This window comes from Salvelinus alpinus, chromosome 31 (assembly GCF_045679555.1).
Source record: "Salvelinus alpinus chromosome 31, SLU_Salpinus.1, whole genome shotgun sequence".
Lineage (NCBI taxonomy): Eukaryota > Metazoa > Chordata > Actinopteri > Salmoniformes > Salmonidae > Salvelinus > Salvelinus alpinus.
In genome coordinates this window covers 1,221,564-1,246,017 of record NC_092116.1, presented here as the reverse complement: position 1 = coordinate 1,246,017, position 24,454 = coordinate 1,221,564, and the positions used below count along the sequence as shown (strand labels likewise).

The 24,454-nt window shown below is 43.1% G+C and overlaps 1 protein-coding gene across 2 annotated transcripts in view; it reads left to right on the top strand.

Annotated features, from left to right (window-relative positions):
- The window catches only part of LOC139560967 (ELAV-like protein 2), a 109,297-nt gene that overhangs the window by 69,198 nt on the left and 15,645 nt on the right, over positions 1 to 24,454 (top strand). For both annotated transcript variants that reach the window (XM_071377724.1, XM_071377725.1), the window contains one exon: positions 977 to 1,080. In XM_071377724.1, coding sequence (XP_071233825.1) covers positions 977 to 1,080 — 104 coding nt within the window. The remainder of the gene's footprint in view (positions 1 to 976; positions 1,081 to 24,454) is intronic.

The following is a 24,454-nucleotide window of genomic DNA, read 5'->3' as shown; positions in this document are numbered from 1 at the left end:
GTCAAGTAAAGTGTTTACCGTTGTTTCAAATGCTGACCGTTGTATGTGGCTTCCTGTTTTAGAATATCCTGTGGTTGAAAACATTTTGATTGAAAGGGATTGGCGGTCTACAATAGATTACTATGCTGTCGCTGGATAGGAAGTAGTGTTTAGAGCATCATGGCTGCACTGGATTGGCAGTAATTAGGAATTAATGTATTATTTTTTGTGTGTGTGATGTAGGGCCGCACCATTGAGGCTGCAAGTTCATCATATGCCCTTTTAAATTTGAACTACTGTATTGTATTCTAAATCAAATCAAATTGTATTGGTCACATACACGTGTTTAGCAGATGTTATTGCGGGTGTAGTGAAATGCTAGACTAGATACGGACACATCTTGTGTGTCCTGTTGGATTCTGGGTTAAACGTGGAACATTGCTACCCTAGAGACATGATACATTAGAAGTAAGATTATAGTATCTGAGGGGTGATAGAGACTGGTTTTTACATTAGAAGTTAATGGTTACCTGTAGGAGCCAGATGGCTTTGGAATGTGCTGGGTGGATGGGAGGAAGTCACAGGATTGCTATAGGGGATACGGGTGGAGTTCTTTGGATTAGGCAAATGAGGGGTTGAGGTCAGGTCAGATCCCCTTAGGGTAATAAACCATTATTTCTCCCTTATCAGTTTGTCTTCCTGTCGAACCATAAAATATGTAAGGATTGGAGAGGAGAAGGGGTGCCTAAATTGGAGTATATATATACTTGTGATGGTGGAAACATGTTTTGTCTAATGTAGCTGTATTGATCCACTAGGAAGAATAAACTTGGTTAAGCTTTCATAATGTCCGTTGAGTTTTTTCTCTGAGAATTAGAACCTAACCGTCCATATCTAGTCTACTGCATTGATGTGGCCTACTGTGTGTGGTCAAGACAAACCTGATCTGATCACAGCCAAGCTTGTAAATTCTAATTGGTTTGTTTTCTGATTGCAGGGCAGAGCCTAGGTTATGGATTTGTGAATTACATGGACCCAAAAGATGCAGAAAAAGCCATCAACACCTTAAATGGCCTGAGACTTCAGACCAAAACCATTAAGGTAAGCACCTGATCTCTATCGGGTATTGCATGTGATTGTTCATTCAATTGTCCATCACGATGGTAGTTTTAGTACACTGAAAAAATATACAAACGCAACATGTAAAGTGTTGGTTTCATGAGTTGAGGAGTATTTGTCATTCCTTTTGTGTGGAAAAACTCATTCTGATTGGGTGGGCTGGCTGCCCAGTGAGTGGGCCTATGCCCTCCCAGGCTCACCTATGGCTGCACCCCTGCCCAGTCATGTGAAAGCCATAGATTAGGGCCTAATGAATTAATTTCAATTGACTTACTTCCTTATATGAACTGTAACTCAGTAAAATCTTTGAAATTGTTGCATGTTGAGTTTTTATATTTTTGTTAACACATAGTATCTCATGGCAAAAATAACCATTTCATGGTAGTTGTGTGCTGTCCACATGTTTTAACATCCTGTCTTTTATTAAGGTGATGCGTTGTGAGGAGATAGCCTTTAATAACTGTGTCGCTATGAGGCCTCAAGTAGAGCAAAACTGTTTCTATGGCTGCATGTGCTGCCTTAGCTCGTAGAGCGCCTGTGTATGATGCCGGTACAGGGAGGGGGCTCACTTACTAGCATTCATCTGGCAGAGCAGGTAAAGATAGATGTGCTGGAGAAAAACCAATTTGCTTCATACACTGCATCAGGACCTGTGAATGCAGGGGCTAATTTATTGGATGCGGTTTTCCATGAACCGTACATACACAGCGTTGGCCTGATCTCGAGGGGGAGTGCAGGGGGGAGAAAATGGCTGCTTGCGAAAACGTATTCAGTGATAATGAAGGGATTTTGAATGGCACCAAATTGTGTAATGCAAGCTTGATTACCGTTAATGTATATCGAGGACTGGAGATGTGGCATGTGGCGAGCACCATTGTATATGCATGAATCAAACATAAAACAGGGCTTTTTCTCCCCGCCCCCTTCCGAACCGCAACTGGAACACAGGATCGGTTTTATTTATTTTCTCATCACAAATCACCTGACATTCTCCAACTGCTCTGTCAGAAATGCAAATACACCCCAGTGAGTCAGCAGAATATACTTTGCAAGTATTAGTGTCAATTGAAGTGTGAAGGTGAAACTGGGGGAGAGAAGGGATGGGCATAATGGAGTGTGGGGGGTTCGAAGCTTTCACTTTCACCTGTCTTTCCTTTAGGTTAATGAGAGGGGGACGTACGAGAGGGATGTGGACGGGGCGGGGGTCTCATCGATCGGGGAGCACCAAAAGGGATTCCTATTTGGAGGTTTAATTTAAGCAAGTGAATTTTATTGATAGAATCTGTCAGGTGAGATTGCAGAGGGTCTTGGTGGAGGACTATTTAGCGGATCTGACACTGTAATTAAATACGCCCGCAGTTCACTCGCCAGATAATAGACGGCCCTGTCTCACACACAGACCCGTAGGCAGCCACGAGGCACAGGGAGGAGCAGGACGCAACAGCCATGACTGCTCCACACTGTCCTCACACACTAGCTGTGTCCGAATACCCATACTAGCATACTACATACTTACACTACATATTATTTACCACTTACCGTTTAGTAAATAGTATGCCACAGCCGCAATGCAGTAGTAGCTCCTGACTGGCCGAGGAGGTGGGTGTCACAATACAGAGGCGGATGCAAGATGCAAGCAACGATGGTTTAATGAAACAGTTTACAGCATCAACAGGACAGACAGAATATACTCAGACGGAATCCAACCCAGGGCCTAGGGCGCATCCTCTGATGATAGCGTGCTGAGAAATCCAAGGGAGTGTGTCCGGCTGGGTAGGAAGGAGCACAGCAGAATCCACACAAGGGCGGCGAGAGAATGAGCACAGACACACGACACAACCTCAGGGAAGAAACAACGATCTGACAACAAGAAACACAGGTTACAGAACATATAAAGGGGAAGATAATTAATTCCAGCTGGCGCAGACAATCAGGCCAAGATTGGGAACCACGCCCACACAAAGACGAGAGAGAGAGAGAGAGAGAGAGAGAGAGAGAGAGAGAGAGAGAGAGAGAGAGAGAGAGAGAGAGAGAGAGAGAGAGAGAGAGAGAGAGAGAGAGAGAGAGAGAGAGAGAGAGAGAGAGAGAGAGAGAGAGAGAGAGAGAGAGAGAGAGAGAGAGAGAGAGAGAGAGAGAGAGAGAGAGAGAGAGAGAGAGAGAGAGAGAGAGAGAGAGAGAGAGAGAGAGAGAGAGAGAGAGAGAGAAAGAGAGAGTGAGGCAGTGGATTCATGAACCCTGACAATACCCCCCCCCCTAGGAACGCCTCTTGGCGTTCCCAGGCAAATTTACCTGTCGATTGAAATCATCGATAAGGGAGTGATCCAGAATGTCCCTAGCGGGTACCCAACTTCTCTCCTCCGGACCGTAACCCTCCCAGTCTACCAGGTACTGGAATCCGCGTCCCCTCCTTCTCGAGTTCAAAATCCGATTGACAGAAAAGGTGGTCTCCCCATCAACAAGTCGTGGCGGCGGGGGAACCGGGACCGGCGGATTAATGCGTGCCTGAAACACCGGTTTTATCTTGGACACATGGAAGGTAGGATGAATTCTCCTATACGCCGGAGGAAGCTTGAGCCGGACCGCCACCGGACTAATGATCCTGGTGACCTTGAACGGCCCGATAAATTTGGGGGCAAGCTTGTTAGAAACGGATCGGAGTGGAATGTTCTTCGTGGAAAGCCACACTCTTTGTCCAACGACGTATACCGGAGGCTTCGACCGGTGGCGATCGGCCTTAGCCTTGGTGCGCGCCCCCACCCGGAGGAGAGTCTCACGGGCTCTGCTCCATGCGTGACGGCACCTCTGGATGAAAGCGTGAGCGGAGGGAACAGTGACCTCGGACTCCGTACTGGGAAAGATAGGTGGCTGGTAACCTAAACTACACTCAAACGGAGAGAGACCCGTGGCTGCCACTGGCAACGAATTGTGAGCGTACTCAACCATAGAGAGTTGTTGACTCCAGGAAGAGGGGTTCTTAGAAACCAAACATCGCAACACTCTCTCCAAATCTTGGTTGGCCCTCTCCGTTTGACCGTTGCTCTGGGGATGAAACCCTGAAGAAAGACTGACACTCGCTCCCAGTAACCTACAAAACTCCTGCCAAAACTTGGACACAAATTGGGGCCCCCGGTCAGAAACTACGTCCATCGGCAGGCCATGTAAGCGAAAGACATGATCCACGACCGTTACCGCTGTTTCCTTGGCAGATGGTAATTTAGGCAAGGGAATAAAATGAGCCGCCTTCGAGAACCGGTCCACCACGGTTAAAACAACCGTCCTGCCCTGGGAGGGCGGGAGACCGGTAACAAAATCTAGCGCGATGTGGGACCAGGGTCTCGAAGGGACCGACAGCGGTTGGAGTAACCCATCTGGGGGTCGATTAGAACTCTTCCCAGTGGCACAAACCGAGCAAGCCAAGACAAAACTGTGAATGTCACGAGCCATCAGCGGCCACCAAAAGCGTTGGTTCACTAAAAAGCTAGTACGGCTGACTCCTGGATGACACGCTACGTTGGAGCAATGCCCCCACCGAATAACATCGGACCGACACCCCTCCGGCACAAACAACCGATTAGGCGGACAACCGGGCGGAGGCGTTACCCCTTCTAAGGCCGTTCTGACCCTCGATTCAACCTCCCATATAAGTGTGGAGACCACTAAGGTCCTGGGTAGGATGCACTCGGGAGTGGATGGGTGTTCGGAATGGTCAAAAATGCGAGAAAGGGAATCGGGTTTGACGTTCTTGGAACCCGGGCGATACGAGAGAGAGAATTCAAAACGTCCGAAAAAGAGTGCCCACCGCGCCTGCCTGGAGTTGAGTCTCTTGGCTGTTCTGATATATTCCAAATTCTTGTGATCGGTCCAAACTATAAAAGGTACCCCCGAACCCTCTAACCAATGGCGCCACTCCTCCAATGCTAACTTTACTGCCAACAACTCTCTGTTGCCAATGTCGTAGTTGCGTTCCGCAGGTGATAACCGATGGGAAAGGAACGCGCAAGGGTGCATCTTGTTGTCAGAAGCGGCACGTTGGGAAAGTACCGCACCTACCCCCACCTCTGAAGCGTCCACCTCCACCACGAACTGACGCGAGGGATCGGGAGCTATGAGGATGGGGGCCGAAACAAAGCGGCTCTTGAGTTTGACGAATGCAGCCTCGGCTGTATCGGTCCACCTGAACGTCACTCTGGGGGAGGTTAAGGCGGTAAGGGAAGCGACTATCTGGCTAAAGTTGCGAACAAAACGCCGGTAGAAATTGGCGAATCCCAGAAACCTCTGTAGGGCCTTACGGGATTCTGGGCTTGGCCACTCCACCACAGCCTTAATCTTGTCAGGATCCATGCGAATACCTTCAGTCGAGACGATGTAACCTAGGAATGGAACGGATTGTGCATGAAAAATGCATTTCTCCGCCTTGACAAAAAGTCCATTCTCCAACAACCTCTGGAGCACTCGTCTGACGTGCTGACCATGTTCCTGGAGAGAAGAAGAAAAAATCAGTATGTCATCCAGGTAAACATATATGAACTGATCAATCATATCTCTCAGCACGTCATTGACGAGTGCCTGGAAAACCGCTGGGGAGTTGGATAGCCCGAAAGGCATGACCAAATATTCGAAATGCCCTCTGGGGGTGTTAAACGCTGTTTTCCATTCGTCCCCCCTCCTTATGCGAACCAAATGATAAGCATTACGTAAATCCAACTTAGTGAACACAGATGCTCCCTGTAACCTTTCAAAGGCTGAGGACATCAACGGTAAGGGATAGGTATTCTTCACTGTGATGTTATTCAACCCACGGTAATCAATGCAAGGACGCAGAGATCCGTCCTTCTTCCCCACAAAGAAGAACCCCGCCCCCGCTGGAGAAGAGGAAGGACGAATGAATCCAGATGCCAGAGAATCAGAGATGTATCTCTCCATAGCCTCCCTCTCAGGAACAGAGAGAGAATATAACTTACCCTTAGGCGGAGACTCACCTGGCAATAATTCTATTGCACAGTCATAGGGACGATGCGGAGGAAGAGAAGCAGCACGGGACTTACTGAACACCTCCTTCAGGTCGAGGTATTCAACGGGCACGTTAGACAAATCCACTGCCTCCTCTAGAAACACAGAATCAGAGACAGATGAACAAGCCGACACTAAACAGGACTCAAGACACTTGTTACTCCACATGGATATAGAGTTCTGACCCCAGTCAACTCTGGGGTTGTGTTGGGTGAGCCAAGGGTGGCCGAGAACTAATGGTGCCAGAGGTGAGTCCATGAGTAGAAATGATAATGTCTCAGTGTGATTGCCGGAAGTGATGAGTGTGATAGGTTCAGTGGTGTGAGAAATGTTGGGGAGTTCTTGACCATTGAGAGCGTTGACGGATATCTTGTGCGTGAGTGAGGTGATAGGAATCTGGAGCTTGTGAGCGAGCTTGAAGTCCATGAAATTACCCTCTGCTCCTGAGTCCAGTAAGGCTTGGGTGTCGTGCGTGTGGGTGGCCCATCTTAGTCTTACCGGGAGGAGGGTGGATGATGAGGTCTTCTCTATGGTGACACCACCCGATAGTAGCCTCATACTTACTACCGGGCTTGATCTTTTACCGGGCAGGAGTGGATAAAGTGGTCCGCTCTACCACAGTAGAGACAGAGTCCTTGGGATCTCCGCCTCTCCCTCTCCTCCCGAGAGAGGCGAGCTCTTCCCCGCTGCATGAGTTCGTGAGCGAAGTCTGAACTGGCCGTGTTCCCGCCGCTGGCATGCCAGTCCTCCGTGTTGTTATACGGTCTGTTAGGGCATGCTCGGCGGCCAATACGACTCAGACGAGCGTCGACCCTCAAGGCTAATTCCACTAGTCCATTTAAACTCCTGGGAAGATCCAGAACATAAATCTCCTTCTGAACCCGGTCCTCCAGCCCATGCAGGAACATGTCCCACTGCGCCTCCTCGTTCCACTGACACCCTGCAGCCAGAGTGCGGAATTGAATGGAATAATCCGATACTGAACGGTCTCCTTGGCGAAGGTCAGCGAGTAGTCTGGCCGCCTCCCTACCCGCCACGGCCCGATCGAAGACTCTTCTCATCTCCTCAGAGAGTGTCTGGAAAGAGGTGCAGCATGGGTCCTGGTTCGCCCACACCGCCGTTCCCCAAAGAGCCGCTTTGCCGGATAGCAGTGTGAGTACGAATGCTACCTTAGACTGTTCCTGGTTGAAGGTCCGTGGCTGCAACGAGAAATGCATGGAACATCTCGTAAGAAAAGCTCTACAATAGTACGGATCACCTGAATAACCCTCTGGTGTCGGTAGCCGTGGCTCTAGCTGAGAATCCAGCTCTGGCGGGGCGTGTGGAACTGCCGGTGTAGGTGGCGCAGCGAGACCCCTCAGATGTTGTAATTGTTGGGTCAGCTGGGATACCTGCGTCGCCATGGCTTGTACTGCCCGACCTGTGCTGGAGATGTTCTCCTCTTGTTGATCCATTCTCGTGATACTGCGGGAAATGAATTCGGTCAGACTCGTTGAACTCGCTGCATCCATGGTCTGCTCAGATCGTTCTGTCACAATACAGAGGCGGATGCAAGATGCAAGCAACGATGGTTTAATGAAACAGTTTACAGCATCAACAGGACAGACAGAATATACTCAGACGGAATCCAACCCAGGGCCTAGGGCGCATCCTCTGATGATAGCGTGCTGAGAAATCCAAGGGAGTGTGTCCGGCTGGGTAGGAAGGAGCACAGCAGAATCCACACAAGGGCGGCGAGAGAATGAGCACAGACACACGACACAACCTCAGGGAAGAAACAACGATCTGACAACAAGAAACACAGGTTACAGAACATATAAAGGGGAAGATAATTAATTCCAGCTGGCGCAGACAATCAGGCCAAGATTGAGAGAGAGAGAGAGAGAGAGAGAGAGAGAGAGAGAGAGAGAGAGAGAGAGAGAGAGAGAGAGAGAGAGAGAGAGAGAGAGAGAGAGAGAGAGAGAGAGAGAGAGAGAGAGAGAGAGAGAGAGAGAGAGAGAGAGAGAGAGAGAGAGAGAGAGAGAGAGAGAGAGAGAGAGAGAGAGAGAGAGAGAGAGAGAAAAAAAGAGAGAGAGAGAGAGAGAAAAAAAAGAGAGTGAGGCAGTGGACTCATGAACCGTGACAGTGGGGCGGGGCCGAGTGCTGGTGAATATTTCAGAATTAGAAATGTCCAATTTGATTAATTTCTTTAAACTCTGAATAGAATATGAATGGAGTTATAGGCCTACTCAGGCTAGTTAGGCAGACTATCACATTTGACCTTAGCCCATATAGCCCATCTACAATGCTTTCAGAAAGTATTCATATCCCTTCACTTATTCCACATTTTGTTGTTAAAGCCTCTATTCAAAATGGTTTATATTTTGTCTCATCTAACGACACACAATACCCCGTCATGACAAAGTGAAAACAGGTTTTTTGACATTTTAGCAAATTTATTGAAAATGAAATGTGACTGGCCGCCTCAAATTGGTCATATGTAGAACAATTGTAAAAAAAAAAAAAAATTACATTGGTAAAAAGTAGACTCAGAGCTAAAAAAAATGGTACATCATACACAACATTTTTCAGGAACAATGGGAAAGTAATTCTGCTTTCAGTTGATAAACTTGTAAACTCACTTTTGAATGGAATTTTTTAAAATGTACTTAAGTATCAAAAGAATAAGTAATTTTAAATTCCTTATATTAAACCAATTTTTTTAGATTTTTATTGATGGATAGCCAGGGGCACACTCCAACACTCAGACATAATTTACAAAAGAAGCATTTGTGTTTAGTGAGTCTGCAAGCTCAAATGCAGTAGGGATGACCAGGGATGTTCTCTTGATAAGTGTGTGAATTGGGAAAAAATTCTGTCAAAATGTAACGAGTACTTTTGTGTGTCAGGGAAAATATATGGGGTACAAAATACATTATTTTATTTTGGAATGTAGTGAAGAAAAAGTAGTACTTTAAAGTATTTTTACTGAAGTACTTTACACCATTGCCCAAATGCCTGCACACCAGTACATTAGCATACTTTATATATTGTTACACATGCACTTATCACACAGTATTCCATACAATAGCTAAGGTCATGCAACCGGAGTTGAAACCTGAGTGAGGTGCACATGTATAGTACATAAACAGATGCATGTGCCATATATTTATGTGGTGGACACTTGATACGGTCACATGATATTGTTGTGGTATGTCACAAAATCATGTGACGACTACACATATCAATATTCATTTTATATATCAATATTTTGCTCAATAAGTCTTGCTAAGTGGATGGTTCTCTACAGAAGGTGTAAACGGTACAGGCAAATGGTTACTTGCATAGTAGCAATATCAAAAAGAGATAGTGTCAATGTAAATAATATAATATACAGTACACAAACAATATCAATAACAATAGTGATAGACGAGGTAGTTATATGCATACAATCAGGGGTAAAGTGGCTGAGCAGAAGGATATAAAAAAAATAGTAGCAGCAACGTGTGTTAGGAGAGAGTCATTTTAATGGAGGCACTGCAGATAGTGCTGATGACTTGTCTGTCCAAACCACGCATGAGCAAGGGAATCTATATTTGGAGAGCCTGTTTCTGTCCTGTCCTTGACTTTGGTGCAGGGCATGTGATGTCCATAGCCTCTTCGTCACAAAACTCCCTGATCTTCTCAAAAATATACATTTGTCTAATCAAAACGTGTCTATAATCAAAATGTGTTATTTATGATTTACATACAAGTGTTGTCATCAATTCCTTGTAGAGATGCCACTGCTGCTTTTGTCACATGGGATGGCAGCAGCTTTCCACCAAAGTGTTTGTGTCCTGTGTGGCGTCCTGGTAATAATATTTCATTATCCTCTGCGTAGTTGTTGATGAAGTTCACCACTCGCTGCAAGTCCTCATGCTTCAGGTGTAACCTGTGCTTGCTTGGGCTAGCTCTCTTCTTGATGGGAGACATTAGACCATTATCCTTGTATGTCATAGCAATCTAAAGTTAACAAAATAGTTTGTTAGCTACTTAACATTAGGCTATAACTAGCAATGCGAAATGGCATTCTGAGAAAACATCACTGACGTTACACACACTTCATACACATAAGTTAATGTTAGCTAGCAAGCCAGCCATCTAACTTCAGCTAATGTTAGCTAGCTAACAGCAAGCTTTAACTTGGTCTTTTGTTTAGACATGTAATGTTAGCTAAACAATTAACTATAATCCCAATCCATAATGTAACGTTTCTCGCAATACAAACCGATTGTCATAGCTATGACAAAAGTTAACCAAATAGATTCAATGTTAGCTAGTTAGCTAGCTAACATTAGGCTATAACTAGCAATGCGAAATTACATTCTGAGAAAACATCACAAACGTTACACACACTTCATACACATAAATTAATCTACAATGTCCTCGTCGTCTGATTAATTTTCAAAGTCAGAGTCAGCATGGCACAATTGTCCTCCAGAAGTAGTCCATCACAACTTTTTCCCACTGACCTTTGTCGATAGTGCCTGATACATTCAGGGCAACTGTTATTGAACAGTAGCAACATATTTGCAGTTCTCTATGGCTAACGTTATATCTTTCGAACAAACTGCCACAGAAAGAATTATCTACGCATAATGAGAAGCTCACTTTATAGACACAAGATGCTACACCGCAGACCAGTCTGAAACTCATCTCTCGGCATGTTCAGACCACTCATTATCTCAGCCAATCATGGCTAGCGGGAAGGTTCCTGACTTTTTCTTTGGCTAAACCAACCAGGCTCGTAATTTAACAGATGTATTTGTATTTACAGATGGCACAACATTTTTATTAAGGCACATGACTGTTCTTATGGTCGAGAAGGCATTTCTGCACGCATTTTGATAATACATTTTTTTTTAAAGTTCAAACGTCTCACCTGTGAAGTCGTGCATTCCAGGTGACTACCCCAGTAAGTTGGTTGAGAGAATGCCAAGAGTGTGCAAAGCTGTCAAGGCAAAGGGTGGCTATTTGAAGAATCTCAAATATGAAATATATTTTGATTTGTATAACACTTTTTTGGTTACTACATGATTCCATATGTTATTTCAAAGTTCCGATGTCTTCACTTTTATCCTACAATGTAGAAAATAGTGAAAATAAACAAATCCCTTGAATAAGTAATTGTCAACTTTTGACTGGTACTACGTATGTATGTACAGTTGAAGTCGGAAGTTTACATATACCTTAGCCAAATACATTTAAACTCAGTTTCACAATTCCTGACATTTAATCCTAGTAACAAATCCCTGTCCAAATCCCTGTCAGTTAGATCACCACTTCATTTTAAGATTGCGAAATTTCAGAATAATAGTAGAGAGTGATTTATTTCAGCTTTTATTTCTTTCATCACATTCCCAGTGGGTCAGAAGTTTACATACACTCAATTAGTATTTGGTAGCATTGCCTTTAAATTGTTTAACTTGGGTCAAACGTTTCGGGTAGCCTTCCACAAGCTTCCCACAATAAGTTGGGTGAATTTTGGCCCATTCCTCCTGACAGAGCTGGTGTAACTGAGTCAGGTTTGTAGGCCTCCTTGCTCGCACACACTTTTTCAGTTCTGCCCACAGATTTTCAATAGGAGGGAGGTCAGGGCTTTGTGATGGCCACTCCAATACCTTGACTTTGTTTTCCTTAAGCCATTTTGCCACAACTTTGGAAGTATGCTTGGGGTCAATGTCCATTTGGAAGACCCGTTTGCGACCAAGCTTTAACTTCCTGACTGATGTCTTGAGATGTTGCTTCAATATATCCACATAATTTTCCTTCCTCATGATTCCATGTATTTTGTGGGGTGCAACAGTCTCTCCTGCAGCAAAGCACCCCGACAGCATGATGCTGCTACCCCCGTGCTTCACAGTTGGGATTGTGTTCTTCGGCTTGCAAGCCACCCCCTTTTTCCTCCAAACATAACGATGGTCATTATGGCCAAACAGTTCTATTTTTGTTTCATTAGACCAGAGGACATTTCTCCAAAAAGTACGATCTTTGTCCCCATGTGCAGTTGCAAACCGTAGTCTGGGTTTTTTATGGCGGTTTTGGAGCAGTGACTTCTTCGTTGCTGAGTGGCCTTTCAGGTTTTGTCAGTATTGGACTTGTTTTACTGTGGATATAGATACTTTTGTACCTGTTTCCTCCAGCATCTTTACAACGTCCTTTGCTGTTGTTCTGGGATTGATTTGAGTACATTCATCTCTAGGACTGTCTCCTTCCTGAGAGGTCTGACGGCTGCGTGGTCCCATGGTGTTTATACTTGTGTACTATTGTTTGTACAGATGAACCTCGTACCTAGAGGCATTTGGAAACTGCTCCCAAGGATGAACCAGACTTGTGGAGGTCTACAAGTCTACTTTTTCTCTGGGGTCTTATCTGATTTCTTTTGATTTTCCCATGATGTCAAGCAAAGCGGCACTGAGTTTGAAGGTAGGCCTTGAAATACATCCACAGGTACACCTCCAATTGACTCAAATTATGTCAATTAGCCTATCAGAAGCTTCTAAAGCCATAACATAATTTTCTGGAATTTTCCAAGCTGTTTAAAAGCACAGTCAACTTAGCGTATGTAAACTTCTGACCCACTAGAATTGTGATACAGCGAATAAGTCAAATAATCTGTCCGTAAACAATTGTTGGAAAAATGACTTGTGTCATGCACAAAGTAGATGTCCTAACTGACTTGCCAAAACTATAGTTTGTTAACAAGACATTTGTGGAGTGGTTGAAAAACGAATTTTAATGACTCCAACCTAAGTGTATGTATGTATCTATGTACACTACCATTCAAAAGTTTGGGGTCACTTAGAAATGTCCTTGTTTTTGAAAGAAAATCTATTTTTTTGGTCCATTTAAAATAACATCAAATTGATCAGAAATACAGTGTAAACATTGTAAATGATGGAAACAGCTGATTTTTTTATGGAATATCTGTATAGGCAAACAGAGGCCCATTATCAGCAACCATCACTCTTGTGTTCCAATGGCACGTTCTTTGCTAATCCAAGTTTATAATTTTAAAAGGCTAATTGATCACCAGAAAACCCTTCTGCAATTATGTTAGCACAGCTGAAAACTGTTGTTTTGATTAAAGAAGCAATAAAACTGGCCTTAGACTAGTTGAGTATCTGGAGCATCAGCATTTGTGGGTTCGATTACAGGCCCAAAATGGCCAAAAACAAAGACTTTCTTCTGAAACTTGTCAGTTTATTCTTGTTCATAGAAATGAAGGCTATTCTATGCGAGACATTTCAGAGAATCTGAAGATCTCGTGCAAACTGGCTCTAACCAGAATAGAAAGAGTGAGAGGCCCCGGTGCACAACTGGGCAAGAGGACAAGTACATTAGTGTCTAGTTTGAGAAAGACGCCTTACACGTCCTCAACTGGCAGCTTCATTAAATAGTACCCGCAAAACACCAGTCTCAACGTCAACAGTGAAGAGGGATGCTGGCCGGGATGCTGGCCTTCTAGGCAGAGTTGCAAAGAAAAAGCCATATCTCAGTCTGGCCAATAAAAAGAAAAGATTAAGATGGGCAAGAGAACACAGACACTGGACAGAGGAACTCTGTCGCCTCTTCACTGTTGACTTTGAGACTGGTGTTTTGCGGGTACTATTTAATGAAGCTGACAGTTGAGGACTTGTTTCTCAAACTAGACACTTTAATGTACTTGCCCTCTTGCTCAGTTGTCCTTTTTTGGGCATTAGGCTACACTTTACAATAAGACTCAACTGACTGACCGCAGCATCTATCGAAAGTCTAAACTATGACACAAATTGGGGGATTATTCACACCTAGCAAAGCTATTAGACTATCCTTTTGTTAATTAATGGAGGTGTAAATGTTTCAGTCAGTCTCTCTCCTATCTCACATGAGTCCTGAATTGAGCAACAACAAAAAAGTTCAGCTGGCGGGTGGTCCCAGAGTTGAGAGAACCTGGGTAAATGTAATGGCGCCATTATTTTAGAAAAATAGGATGCTTGTGCCTTACAGAACACTACATAAACTAAGAGTGGCTGTTGTCCACCACGAAGTGGGACAGTGCAGCTGAAAACTGCAGTTAAAAACCGCTAGCGTCCCACCTGGCCAACATCCGGTGAAATTGCAGAGCGCCAAATTCAAAATACAGAAATAGTCTAATTAAAAATTCATAAAAATAGAAGTGTTATACATCGGCTTAAAGATGAACTTCTTGTTAATCCAGCCGCTGTGTCAGATTTCAAAAAGGCTTTATGGCGAAAGCATACCATGAGATTATCTGAGGACAACGCCCCGCTTACAAAAGCATACAAACATTTTACAACCAAGTAAAGGAATTACAAAAGTCAGAAATGGCGATAAAATTAATCACTTACCTTTGTTGATCTTCATATGTTTGCACTCACAAGAGGCCCTGTTACACAATAAATCTTAATTTTGTTCGATAAAGTCCCTCTTTATGTCCCAAAAACTCATTTTTTTGGGCACGTTTTGTTCAGTAATCAACTGGCTCAAAGGCGGTCACGACATGAGGATGAATACATCCTAACAGTACCGGTAAAGTTCGTCGAAACATGTCAAACGATGCTTATAATTAATCCTCAGGTTGTCTATTGTCTAAATAATCGATAATATTTCAACCGGACAATAGCGTCTTCAATAGAAAGGAAAAACAACGAACGGCGCTCAATCGGTCACGTGCGCAAAACAGCTCTGGTTCATTCTGCATGCCACTTACAAAATGGTCTCATTCTTCCTAATTTTTCAGAATACAAGCCTGAAACAATGTCTAAAGACTGTTCACATCTAGTGGAAGCCATAGGAACTGCAATCTGGGCCCTAAACCCAACATACTGTGTAGGCATTCAATAGAAAAGTACCCACATCAAAAAATATCCCACTTCCTGGATGGATTTTCCTCAGGTTTTTGCCTGCCATATCAGTTCTGTTATACTCACAGACATTATTTTAACCGTTTTGGAAACTTTAGAGTGTCTTCTATCCAATACTACCATATATAGATATGCATATGCATATCCTAGCTTCTGGGCCTGAGTAACAGGCAGTTTACATTGGGCACCTCATTCATCCAAAATTCAAAATACTGCCCCCTACCCAAGAGAGGTTAAAATAAGGCCAGCGATTGTGAAAGAATACTTGAGGGTCTTGTTGATTTCCTCTGCAGCTTCAAGAGGCCTACTGTCCACCTGGTAATTGTGTGGATCCAAAGGATAAAGCTTCACCTACAGATGGATGTGTGGTTTCCGAGAGAACCCAGTTGCAAGCCTGCGACCAGGCACGGTGGATGACATCCTTTTCCTGCACAGCAATTTGAAGAAATCCAGAGATGATTTGTTCTCTAATATTAGAAGGCTCTTTAAAGCGATTTGAGTTGTCAATGTGCCGCATTGCGTTGTGAAAAATAAAAAATAAATATATACAGTGGGGAGAACAAGTATTTGATACACTGACAATTTTGCAGGTTTTCCTACTTACAAAGCATGTAGAGGTCTGTAATTTTTATCATAGGTACACTTCAACTGTGAGAGACGGAATCTAAAACAAAAATCCAGAAAATCACATTGTATGATTTTTAAGTAATTAATTTGCATTTTATTGCATGACATAAGTATTTGATACATCAGAAAAGCAGAACTGAATATTTGGTACAGAAACCTTAGTTTGCAATTACAGAGATCATACGTTTCCTGTAGTTCTTGACCAGGTTTGCACACACTGCAGCAGGGATTTTGGCCCACTCCTCCATACAGACCTTCTCCAGATCCTTCAGGTTTCGGGGCTGTCGCTGGGCAATACGGACTTTCGGCTCCCTCCAAAGATTTTCTATTGGGTTCAGGTCTGGAGACTGGCTAGGCCACTCCAGGACCTTGAGATGCTTCTTACGGAGCCACTCCTTAGTTGCCCTGGCTGTGTGTTTCGGGTCGTTGTCATGCTGGAAGACCCAGCCACGACCCATCTTCAATGCTCTTACTGAGGGAAGGAGGTTGTTGGTCAAGATTTCGCGATACATGGCCCCATCCATCCTCCCCTCAATACGGTGCAGTCGTCCTGTCCCCTTTGCAGAAAAGCATCCCCAAAGAATGATGTTTCCACCTCCATGCTTCACGGTTGGGATGGTGTTCTTGGGGTTGTACTCATCCTTCTATTCCTCCAAACACGGCGAGTGGAGTTTAGAGCAAAAAGCTCTATTTCTGTCTCATCAGACCACATGACCTTCTCCCATTCCTCCTCTGGATCATCCAGATGGTCATTGGCAAACTTCAGACGGGCCTGGACATGCGCTGGCTTGAGCAGGGGGACCTTGCGTGCGCTGCAGGATTTTAATCCATGACGGCGTAGTGTGTTACTAATGGTTTTCTTTGAGACTGTGGTCCCAGCTCTCTTCAGGTCATTGACCAGGTCCTGCCGTGTAGTTCTGGGCTGATCCCTCACCTTCCTCATGATCATTGATGCCCCACGAGGTGAGATCTTGCATGGAGCCCCAGACCGAGGGTGATTGACCGTCATCTTGAACTTCTTCCATTTTCTAATAATTGTGCCAACAGTTGTTGCCTTCTCACCAAGCTGCTTGGCTATTGTCCTGTAGCCCATCCCAGCCTTGTACAGGTCTACAATTTTATCCCTGATGTCCTTACACAGCTCTCTGGTCTTGGCCATTGTGGAGAGGTTGGAGTCTGTTTGATTGAGTGTGTGGACAGGTGTCTTTTATACAGGTAACGAGTTCAAACAGATGCAGTTAATACAGGTAATGAGTGGAGAACAGGAGGGCTTCTTAAAGAAAAACTAACAGGTCTGTGAGAGCCGGAATTCTTACTGGTTGGTAGGTGATCAAATACTTATGTCATGCAATAAAATGCAAATTAATTACTTAAAAATCATACAATGTGATTTTCTGGATTTTTGTTTTAGATTCCGTCTCTCACAGTTGAAGTGTACCTATGATAAAAATGACAGACCTCTACATGCTTTGTAAGTAGGAAAACCTGCAAAATCGGCAGTGTATCAAATACTTGTTCTCCCCACTGTATATCGTTCTTAATTCATGGCATAGTTTATTTTTAGCCAAATGTTGAATAGACATGCAGACAAATTAAATTATTCCGGAAAAGAGGAATAAGAGCCTACTGTCTCTACTCATAAAATAATTACGCTAAATAAATTATTATTTTGTTGGGTAACGGATCGGCTCTCGGAACTCATTAAGAGGTGGCTTCTATCTTCAATATCATTCATTCAGAAGGTTAAACCCATAGGTATTAGGCCCACAGTAAATTAAATTAGATAACCAGGTACATGTTTAATTGGGTTATAATGATTCATGGCATGGGAAAGTTATAATATCAAAGTTATGGGTGGAGTTAGAAATTTGACTGTCAGAAGAATTACAATGGAAGTAAACTTTTAATCCGTCTGTCTGCATATTTGAAGACATGTCACATAAGGGTGCAGTGAGATTACCCTATGGGTTGCATGGTACTTTTGTTGTCAATCATCTTGAAAAAGTGTATAATTAAAAACTGAAAATCAACCAATGTCAGCCTTTAAGTGCTTTATTATCCAAATGTTTTATAAGTATGTGGGTGACTGAGAGAAACAAAATGGTGCAGTTTGAGGCCATGTGGCAGGGAGTGATGCGGGCGCTGGAGATGGGGTTGTGAGCAGGTGGGTCTGGTTAGGTGTGATGTAGTTGTCGTTTGTACAGTGCCTTCAGAAAGTATTCAGACCCCTTGACTTTTTACACATTTCGTTATGTTAGAACCTTTTTCTAAAATGAATTAAATTGTTATTTCCCTTCATCAATCTACACACAATACCCCATAATGACAAAACAAAAACAGGTTTTATAAAAAATACACTTACATTCAGACCCTTTACTTAGTACTTTGCTGAAGCACCTTTGGCAGCGATTACAGCCTTGAGTATGACGCTATAAGCTTGGCACACCTGTATTTGGGGAGTTTCTCCCATTATTTTCTGCAGATCCTCTCAAGCTTTGTCAGGTTGGATGGGGAGCGTTGCTGCACAGGTCTCTCCAGAGATGTTCGATCGGGTTCAACTCCGGGCTCTGGCTGTGCCAATCAAGGACATTCATAGACTTGTCCCAAAGCCCACTCGTGTGTTGTCTTGGCTGTGTGCACAGGTTCTTGTCCATTTGGAAGGTGAACCTTCGCTCCAGTCTGAAGATCTGAGCGCTCTGGAGCAGGTTTTCATCAAGGAACTCTCTGCACCTTGCTCCGTTCATTTTTGCCTCAATCCTGACTAGTCTCTGAGTCCCTGCCGCTAAAAAAACACCCCCACAGCTGATGTTGCCACCACCATGCTTCACCGTAGGGATGGTGCCAGCTTTCCTCCAGATTTGAGGCTTGCCATTCAGGCCAAAGAGTTCAATCTTGGTTTCATCAGACCAGAGAACCTTGTTTCTCATGGTCTGAGAGTCTTTAGGTGCCTTTTGGCAAACTCCAAGCGGGCTGTCATGTGCCTTTACCTTAGGAGTGGCTTCCATCTGGCAACTCTACCATAAAGGCCTGATTGGTGGAGTGCTGCAGAGATGGTTGTCCTTCTGGAAGGTTCTCCCATCTCTACAGAGGAACTAGAGCTCTGTAAGAGTGACCATTGGGTTCTTGGTCACCTCCCTGACCAAGGCCCTTCTTCCCTGATTGTTCAGTTTGGCCGGGTGGCCAGCTCTAGGATGAGTCTTGGTGGTTCCAAACTTTTTCCATTTAAGAATGATGGAAGCTAATGTGTTCTTGGCAACCTTCAATGCTGCAGACATTTTTTGGTTCCTTTCGCTAGATTTGTGCCTCGACACATTCCTGTCTCGGAGCTCTACAGACAATTCCTTCGACCTCATGGCTTGGTTTTTGCTTTGACATGCACTGTAAACTGTGGGACAGTTGTTTGCCATGTCCAAATCATGTGCAATTAAATGTACCACAGGTGGACTCCAATCAAGTTGTAGAAACATCTCAAGGATGATCAATGGAAACAGGATGCACCTGAGCTCAACTTTGAGTCTCATAGCAAAGGGTCTGGAAACTGATGCAAATAACATATTTCTGTTAATTAAAAAAACTGTTTTTGCTTTGTCGTTATGGGGTATTGTGTATAGATTGCTGAGTTTTTTAAATTTATTTAATCAATTTTAGGGTACGGCTGTAACATAACAAAAGGTGGAAAGAGTCAAGGGGTCTGAATACTTTCCGAAGGCACTGTATGTGTATGTGCCAAGGACTGAACCAAATGCAGCGTTGCGCCATCAACTTGTTTTTTTTACGCAAGACGATCACTTGAACTGTACTTGAATAATCAGTCAAAACACATAAATGATTTAAGACATATCATGGACGATGAACTAACATGAAACATTTTAGATTTCACTTAGAATAAAACTGCCTTAGTGTAACACGACATTTCGATTAAGTAATACTGATTACAGTCCCGAGTGGTACAGCATTCAGATTCTGACAAAGTAGACAACCACCCACCAACAAATACTATGAAATTATTTTTCTGGGTGTGCATGCTGGATCAGAGGAGATGAGCAATTACTTACACTCTAATTGAGATTCATATAGATCTCAATCACCAACATCGAATCAGAATTCATAGTCTGCCCACTCAAATTCATTTAATTAACCAATTAACATGTATAAAGTCGTAGCAGCAATTAGGTCAGGAATGTTATATGTGGTTTATATCGCCCATTCATTGACAGCATTCATTCAGGTAGAGACACATTATTGCCTTGGGACCCAAAAGCATAATCAGTGCTCTAACTCCCCCTTGCTGTGGTCTGGAGAAATGAAGCAGTGACGCGGGGTAACGTACTAAACTACAAAATACCTCTACATCACGCGGCATAATGTCAAAACTTTTAATTGAGGAACCACTGTATTTGTAATGGAATAATACAATAAAAACGGAGTGAATAATAAAATTATATTTATACTATAATTGTAACATTTTTACCCATGTTATTGAGCCCATTTCTGGAATTATATTTTAGATGGTGTCAGCATAATTTTTTCAGGAGTAGAATATCATTTTAAAGTCACCAGAACTGAGATTCTCAGTCCTTCTACATACAAATTATCCCAGAGAGGACTGGAATTGGTCAAACTCGCAGTTTAATACATGGACAAAATTATCCTCTTTCCCTAAAAGCATGATGCTCATGGCTTTCTTACATGAAAGGGGAGGTTAACTTGGCCCCAGACAATCGATCTAAGATCTACTTAAATTTAAGTAACGGGATTTGTTGTTGTTGCTTTATCCCCCAAGTTTAACCTCCTGGCGTTTTAAACCATACTCTAGTTTTGCATATTGAGAAAGTGTCATGCGCGATTGCGTTGTTTCCCGTTATTTGTTGATTTCGGCAACGCCATTTCTAATTGATCAGCTGTTGTCAAAGTCGAAAAGAGTATGACATCAAGTCATTTAAAGTATAATCGAAATGTTGCATACTATTAAACATATTTTTTTCCGCATACTCATACGACCTACTATTTAGGAAGCAAGTATGGGTATTCGGACACAACTCTCTCAACACCTAAACTCTCACCCTGTGTGTGTGTGGACCCTCAGGTAGAGTAGATAACTATCTCATACGTGGATGTGTTTTTGTACAAATCTATTTATGACTATACTGGAGACGTTAGTTGGGCACATTGTTGGAGAGGCAATACACCCTCACAGGTTGTGTGCAGAAAACATATGATTGGTCTACAGATACAGTGGTTCTTCCTTTAAACGTTGTGTCATACTACAGCACACCTTGTTGGCTGCCACAGAATTCTATGGCACGTTATTTAATTGTCAGCCATTGCTACCATTCACCTTTCTAGGACACACGTTCCGCTAGCAGAACCCCTCGACAACATTCCGCTGAAAAGGCAGCGTGGGAAATTGAAATATGCAACTTTCACACATTAACAAGTCCAATAGAGCAAATGAAAGATACACATCTTGTTAATCTACCCATCATGTCCGATTTAAAAAATGCTTTACAGCGAAAACACAACATATGATTATGTTAGATCACCGCCAAGTCCAAAAAACACAGCCATTTTCCCAGCCAAAGATAGGAGTCCAGAAATAGAGATAAAATGAATCACTAACCTTTGATGATCTTCATCAGATGACACTCATAGGACATCATGTTACACAATACATATATGTTTTGTTCGATAATGTGCATATTTATATCCAAAAATCTCAGTTTACATTGGCGCCATGTTCAGAAATGCTCCAAAATATCCGGAGAAATTGCAGAGAGCCACATCAAATAACAGAAATACTCATCATAAACTTTGATGAAAGATACATGTTTTACATAGAATTAAAGATACACTTGTTCTTAATACAACCGCTGTGTCAGATTTCAAAAAAACTTTACGGAAAAAGCAAACCATGCAATAATCTGAGACGGTGCTCAGATAGAAACAACATTTCTCCGCCATGTTGGAGTCAACAGAAATCAGAAATTACAATATAAACATTCCTTTACCTTTGATGATCTTCATCAGAAGGCACTCCCAGGAATCCTAGTTCCACAATAAATTGTTGTTTTGTTCGATAATGTCCATTATTTATGTCCAAGTAGATACTTTTGTTAGCACGTTTTGTACACATATCCAAACGCTCGTGCAGGTCCAGGCGAACGTCGGACGAAAACTTCAAAAAGTTATATTACAGGTCGAATAAACTTGTCAAACTAAGTATAGAATCAATCTTTAGGATGTTGTTATCATAAATATTCAATAACGTTCCAACCAGAGAATTCCTTTGTGTCTATAGAAGTAATGGAACGCAAGTCGATATCATGTGGAATGCGCGTGACCAAGACCTGGCTCTCTGCCAGACCACTGACTCAAACAGCTCCCATCCGGCTCAACTTCACAGTAGAAGCTTCATTCAACGTTTTACAGACTGTTGACATCTAGTGGAAGCGCAAACGGATCCATATCCCACTGGGATTTCAATAGGCGATGAGTTGAAAATCCATCAGCCTCAGAATTCCCACTTCCTGTTTGGATTTTTCTGAGGTTTTTGCCTGCCATATGAGTTCTGTTATACTCATAGACATCATTCAAACTGTTTTAGAAACTACAGAGTGTTTTCTATCCAATAGTAATAATAATATGCATATATTAGCATCTGGGACAGAGTAGGAGGCAGTTCACTCTGGGCATGCTATTCATCCAAAGTGAAAATGCTGCCCCCTATCCCTAAAAAGTTAATGCTAGTTAGTGCTAGTTTGACCACCAGAGTGCGTCTTTGAAGCATTTGAAAGCCTTCCATATTGGCTATACTAGAGAATTTAAACCTTTTTTTGTAATAACTTAGGATATGGGATTTATTTTAAGAAATGTTTATTAATTAATTTGATTCATATTATGGTGTTTCTATTCCAATATTTTTTTAACAAAACCCTCAGGGTTACTGTTAGGATGGAATGGAAAATATGGCGCTGTACATCATGACGGTCGGGAGTAGGCTACAGTACGAAGAGCATAATATTTCCACACCCTTAATTGTAGTCTAACCAATACCCAAACGGAGATTTTGTGAAAATAAAAATCTTGTAGATCAGCGCGAAACGGTGGTGAAATATTTGACCGTACGCGGGTTGAAAATCCAGAGGGCAAAAGTACCACAACAGCAGACAGCTGCTATTTTCCAGTAGGTTTTGGCTAACTCGTATTTTTTACATTGGCTAAAAGTAGAGACTCAGAGCTAGAAAATGGTATATCATACACTGCAGTTGAGGAACAATGAGAAAGTAATTCTGCTTTGAAACCTGTAAGCCCACTTATGAGAATGTTTTGGTACACCTACTGGAGAGCAATTTTTTGTCTACACCCATTCAGCATAGTTCACACGCTCTTAAGCTTTAGCCCCACCCATCTCTTTAAGGAGTCATGTGTGAGGCCATGTGCTAAACAGAGTAACTAAAAGCGGTGAAAGTAGTAGCAAAAACACACTATCTAGTCCTTGGCCTATATCCTAATTTAACTTTGGTGCAGGTCATGGTATTCACATTACAGTCTCTGATAAACACACACTATATCAAATTAAATCAGTTTATTTGTCACAAGCACAGGATACAGAAGGTGTAAACGGTACAGTGAAATGGTTACTTGCATAGTGGAGTCTTTTGTTTAGACCCGTAATCACAACCCATACTACCATGCATCAATCTGCAGGTACCTTAAGCTAACCAACTAGGTTCAATGTTAGCTAGCAATGCAAATGGCTTTCTAATATTACTACACAGCTCATACAAGTAACGTTAGCTAGCGAGCCAGCCAGGTAGCTGCTACCTGTTAGTTAGGTAGCGAACAGTACGCTTAAACTTGCAATGAAAACGACTTTCTGACAAAATTACAAATGCATAATATCTGAAAATGTAGGTAGACTCTTAACCGTATACAGTGCGTTCGGAAAGTATTCAGTCCCCTTGCAAATGTATTAAAAATAAAAAACATAACTTATTTACATAAGTATTCTGACCCTTTGCTATGAGACTCGAAATTGAGCTCAGGTGCATCCTATTTCCATTGATCATCCTTGAAATGTTTCTACGACTTGATTGGAGTCCACCTGTGGTAAATTCAATTGATTGCACATGATTTGGAAAGGCACACGTCTGTCTTGATAAGGTCCCACAGTGCATGTCAGAGCAAAAACTAAGCCATGAGGTCAAAGGAATCGTCCGTAGACTTCCGAGACAGGATTGAGGCACAGATCTGGGGAAGGGTACCAAAAAAATTCTGCAGCATTGAAGGTCCCCAAGAACAAAGTGGCCTCCATCATTCTTAAATGGAAGAAGTTTGGAACCACCAAGACTCTTCCTAGAGCTGGCCGCCCGGCCAAACTCTGCAATCAGGGGAGAAGGGCCTTGGTCAGGGAGGTGACCAAGAACCTAATAGTCACTCGGACAGAGCTCCAGAGTTCCTCTGCGGAGATGGGAGAACCTTGCAGAAGGACAACCATCTCTGCAGCACTCCAACAATCAGCCATTTATGGTAGAGTGGCCAGACAGAAGCCACTCTTCAGTAAAAAGCACATGATAGCCCGCTTATTAGTCAGGATCAAGGGAAAGATGAACAGAGCAAAGTACAGACAGATCCTTGATGAAAACCTGCTACAGAGCGCTCAGGACCTCAGACTGGGGTGAAGGTTCACCTTCCAAATGGACAAAGAGTGGAGTGGCTTTGGGACAAGTCTCTGAATGTCCTTGCGTGACCCAGCCAGACCTCGGACTTGAACCCGATCGATCATCTCAGGAGAGACCTGAAAATAGCTGTGCAGCGCCGCTCCCTATCCA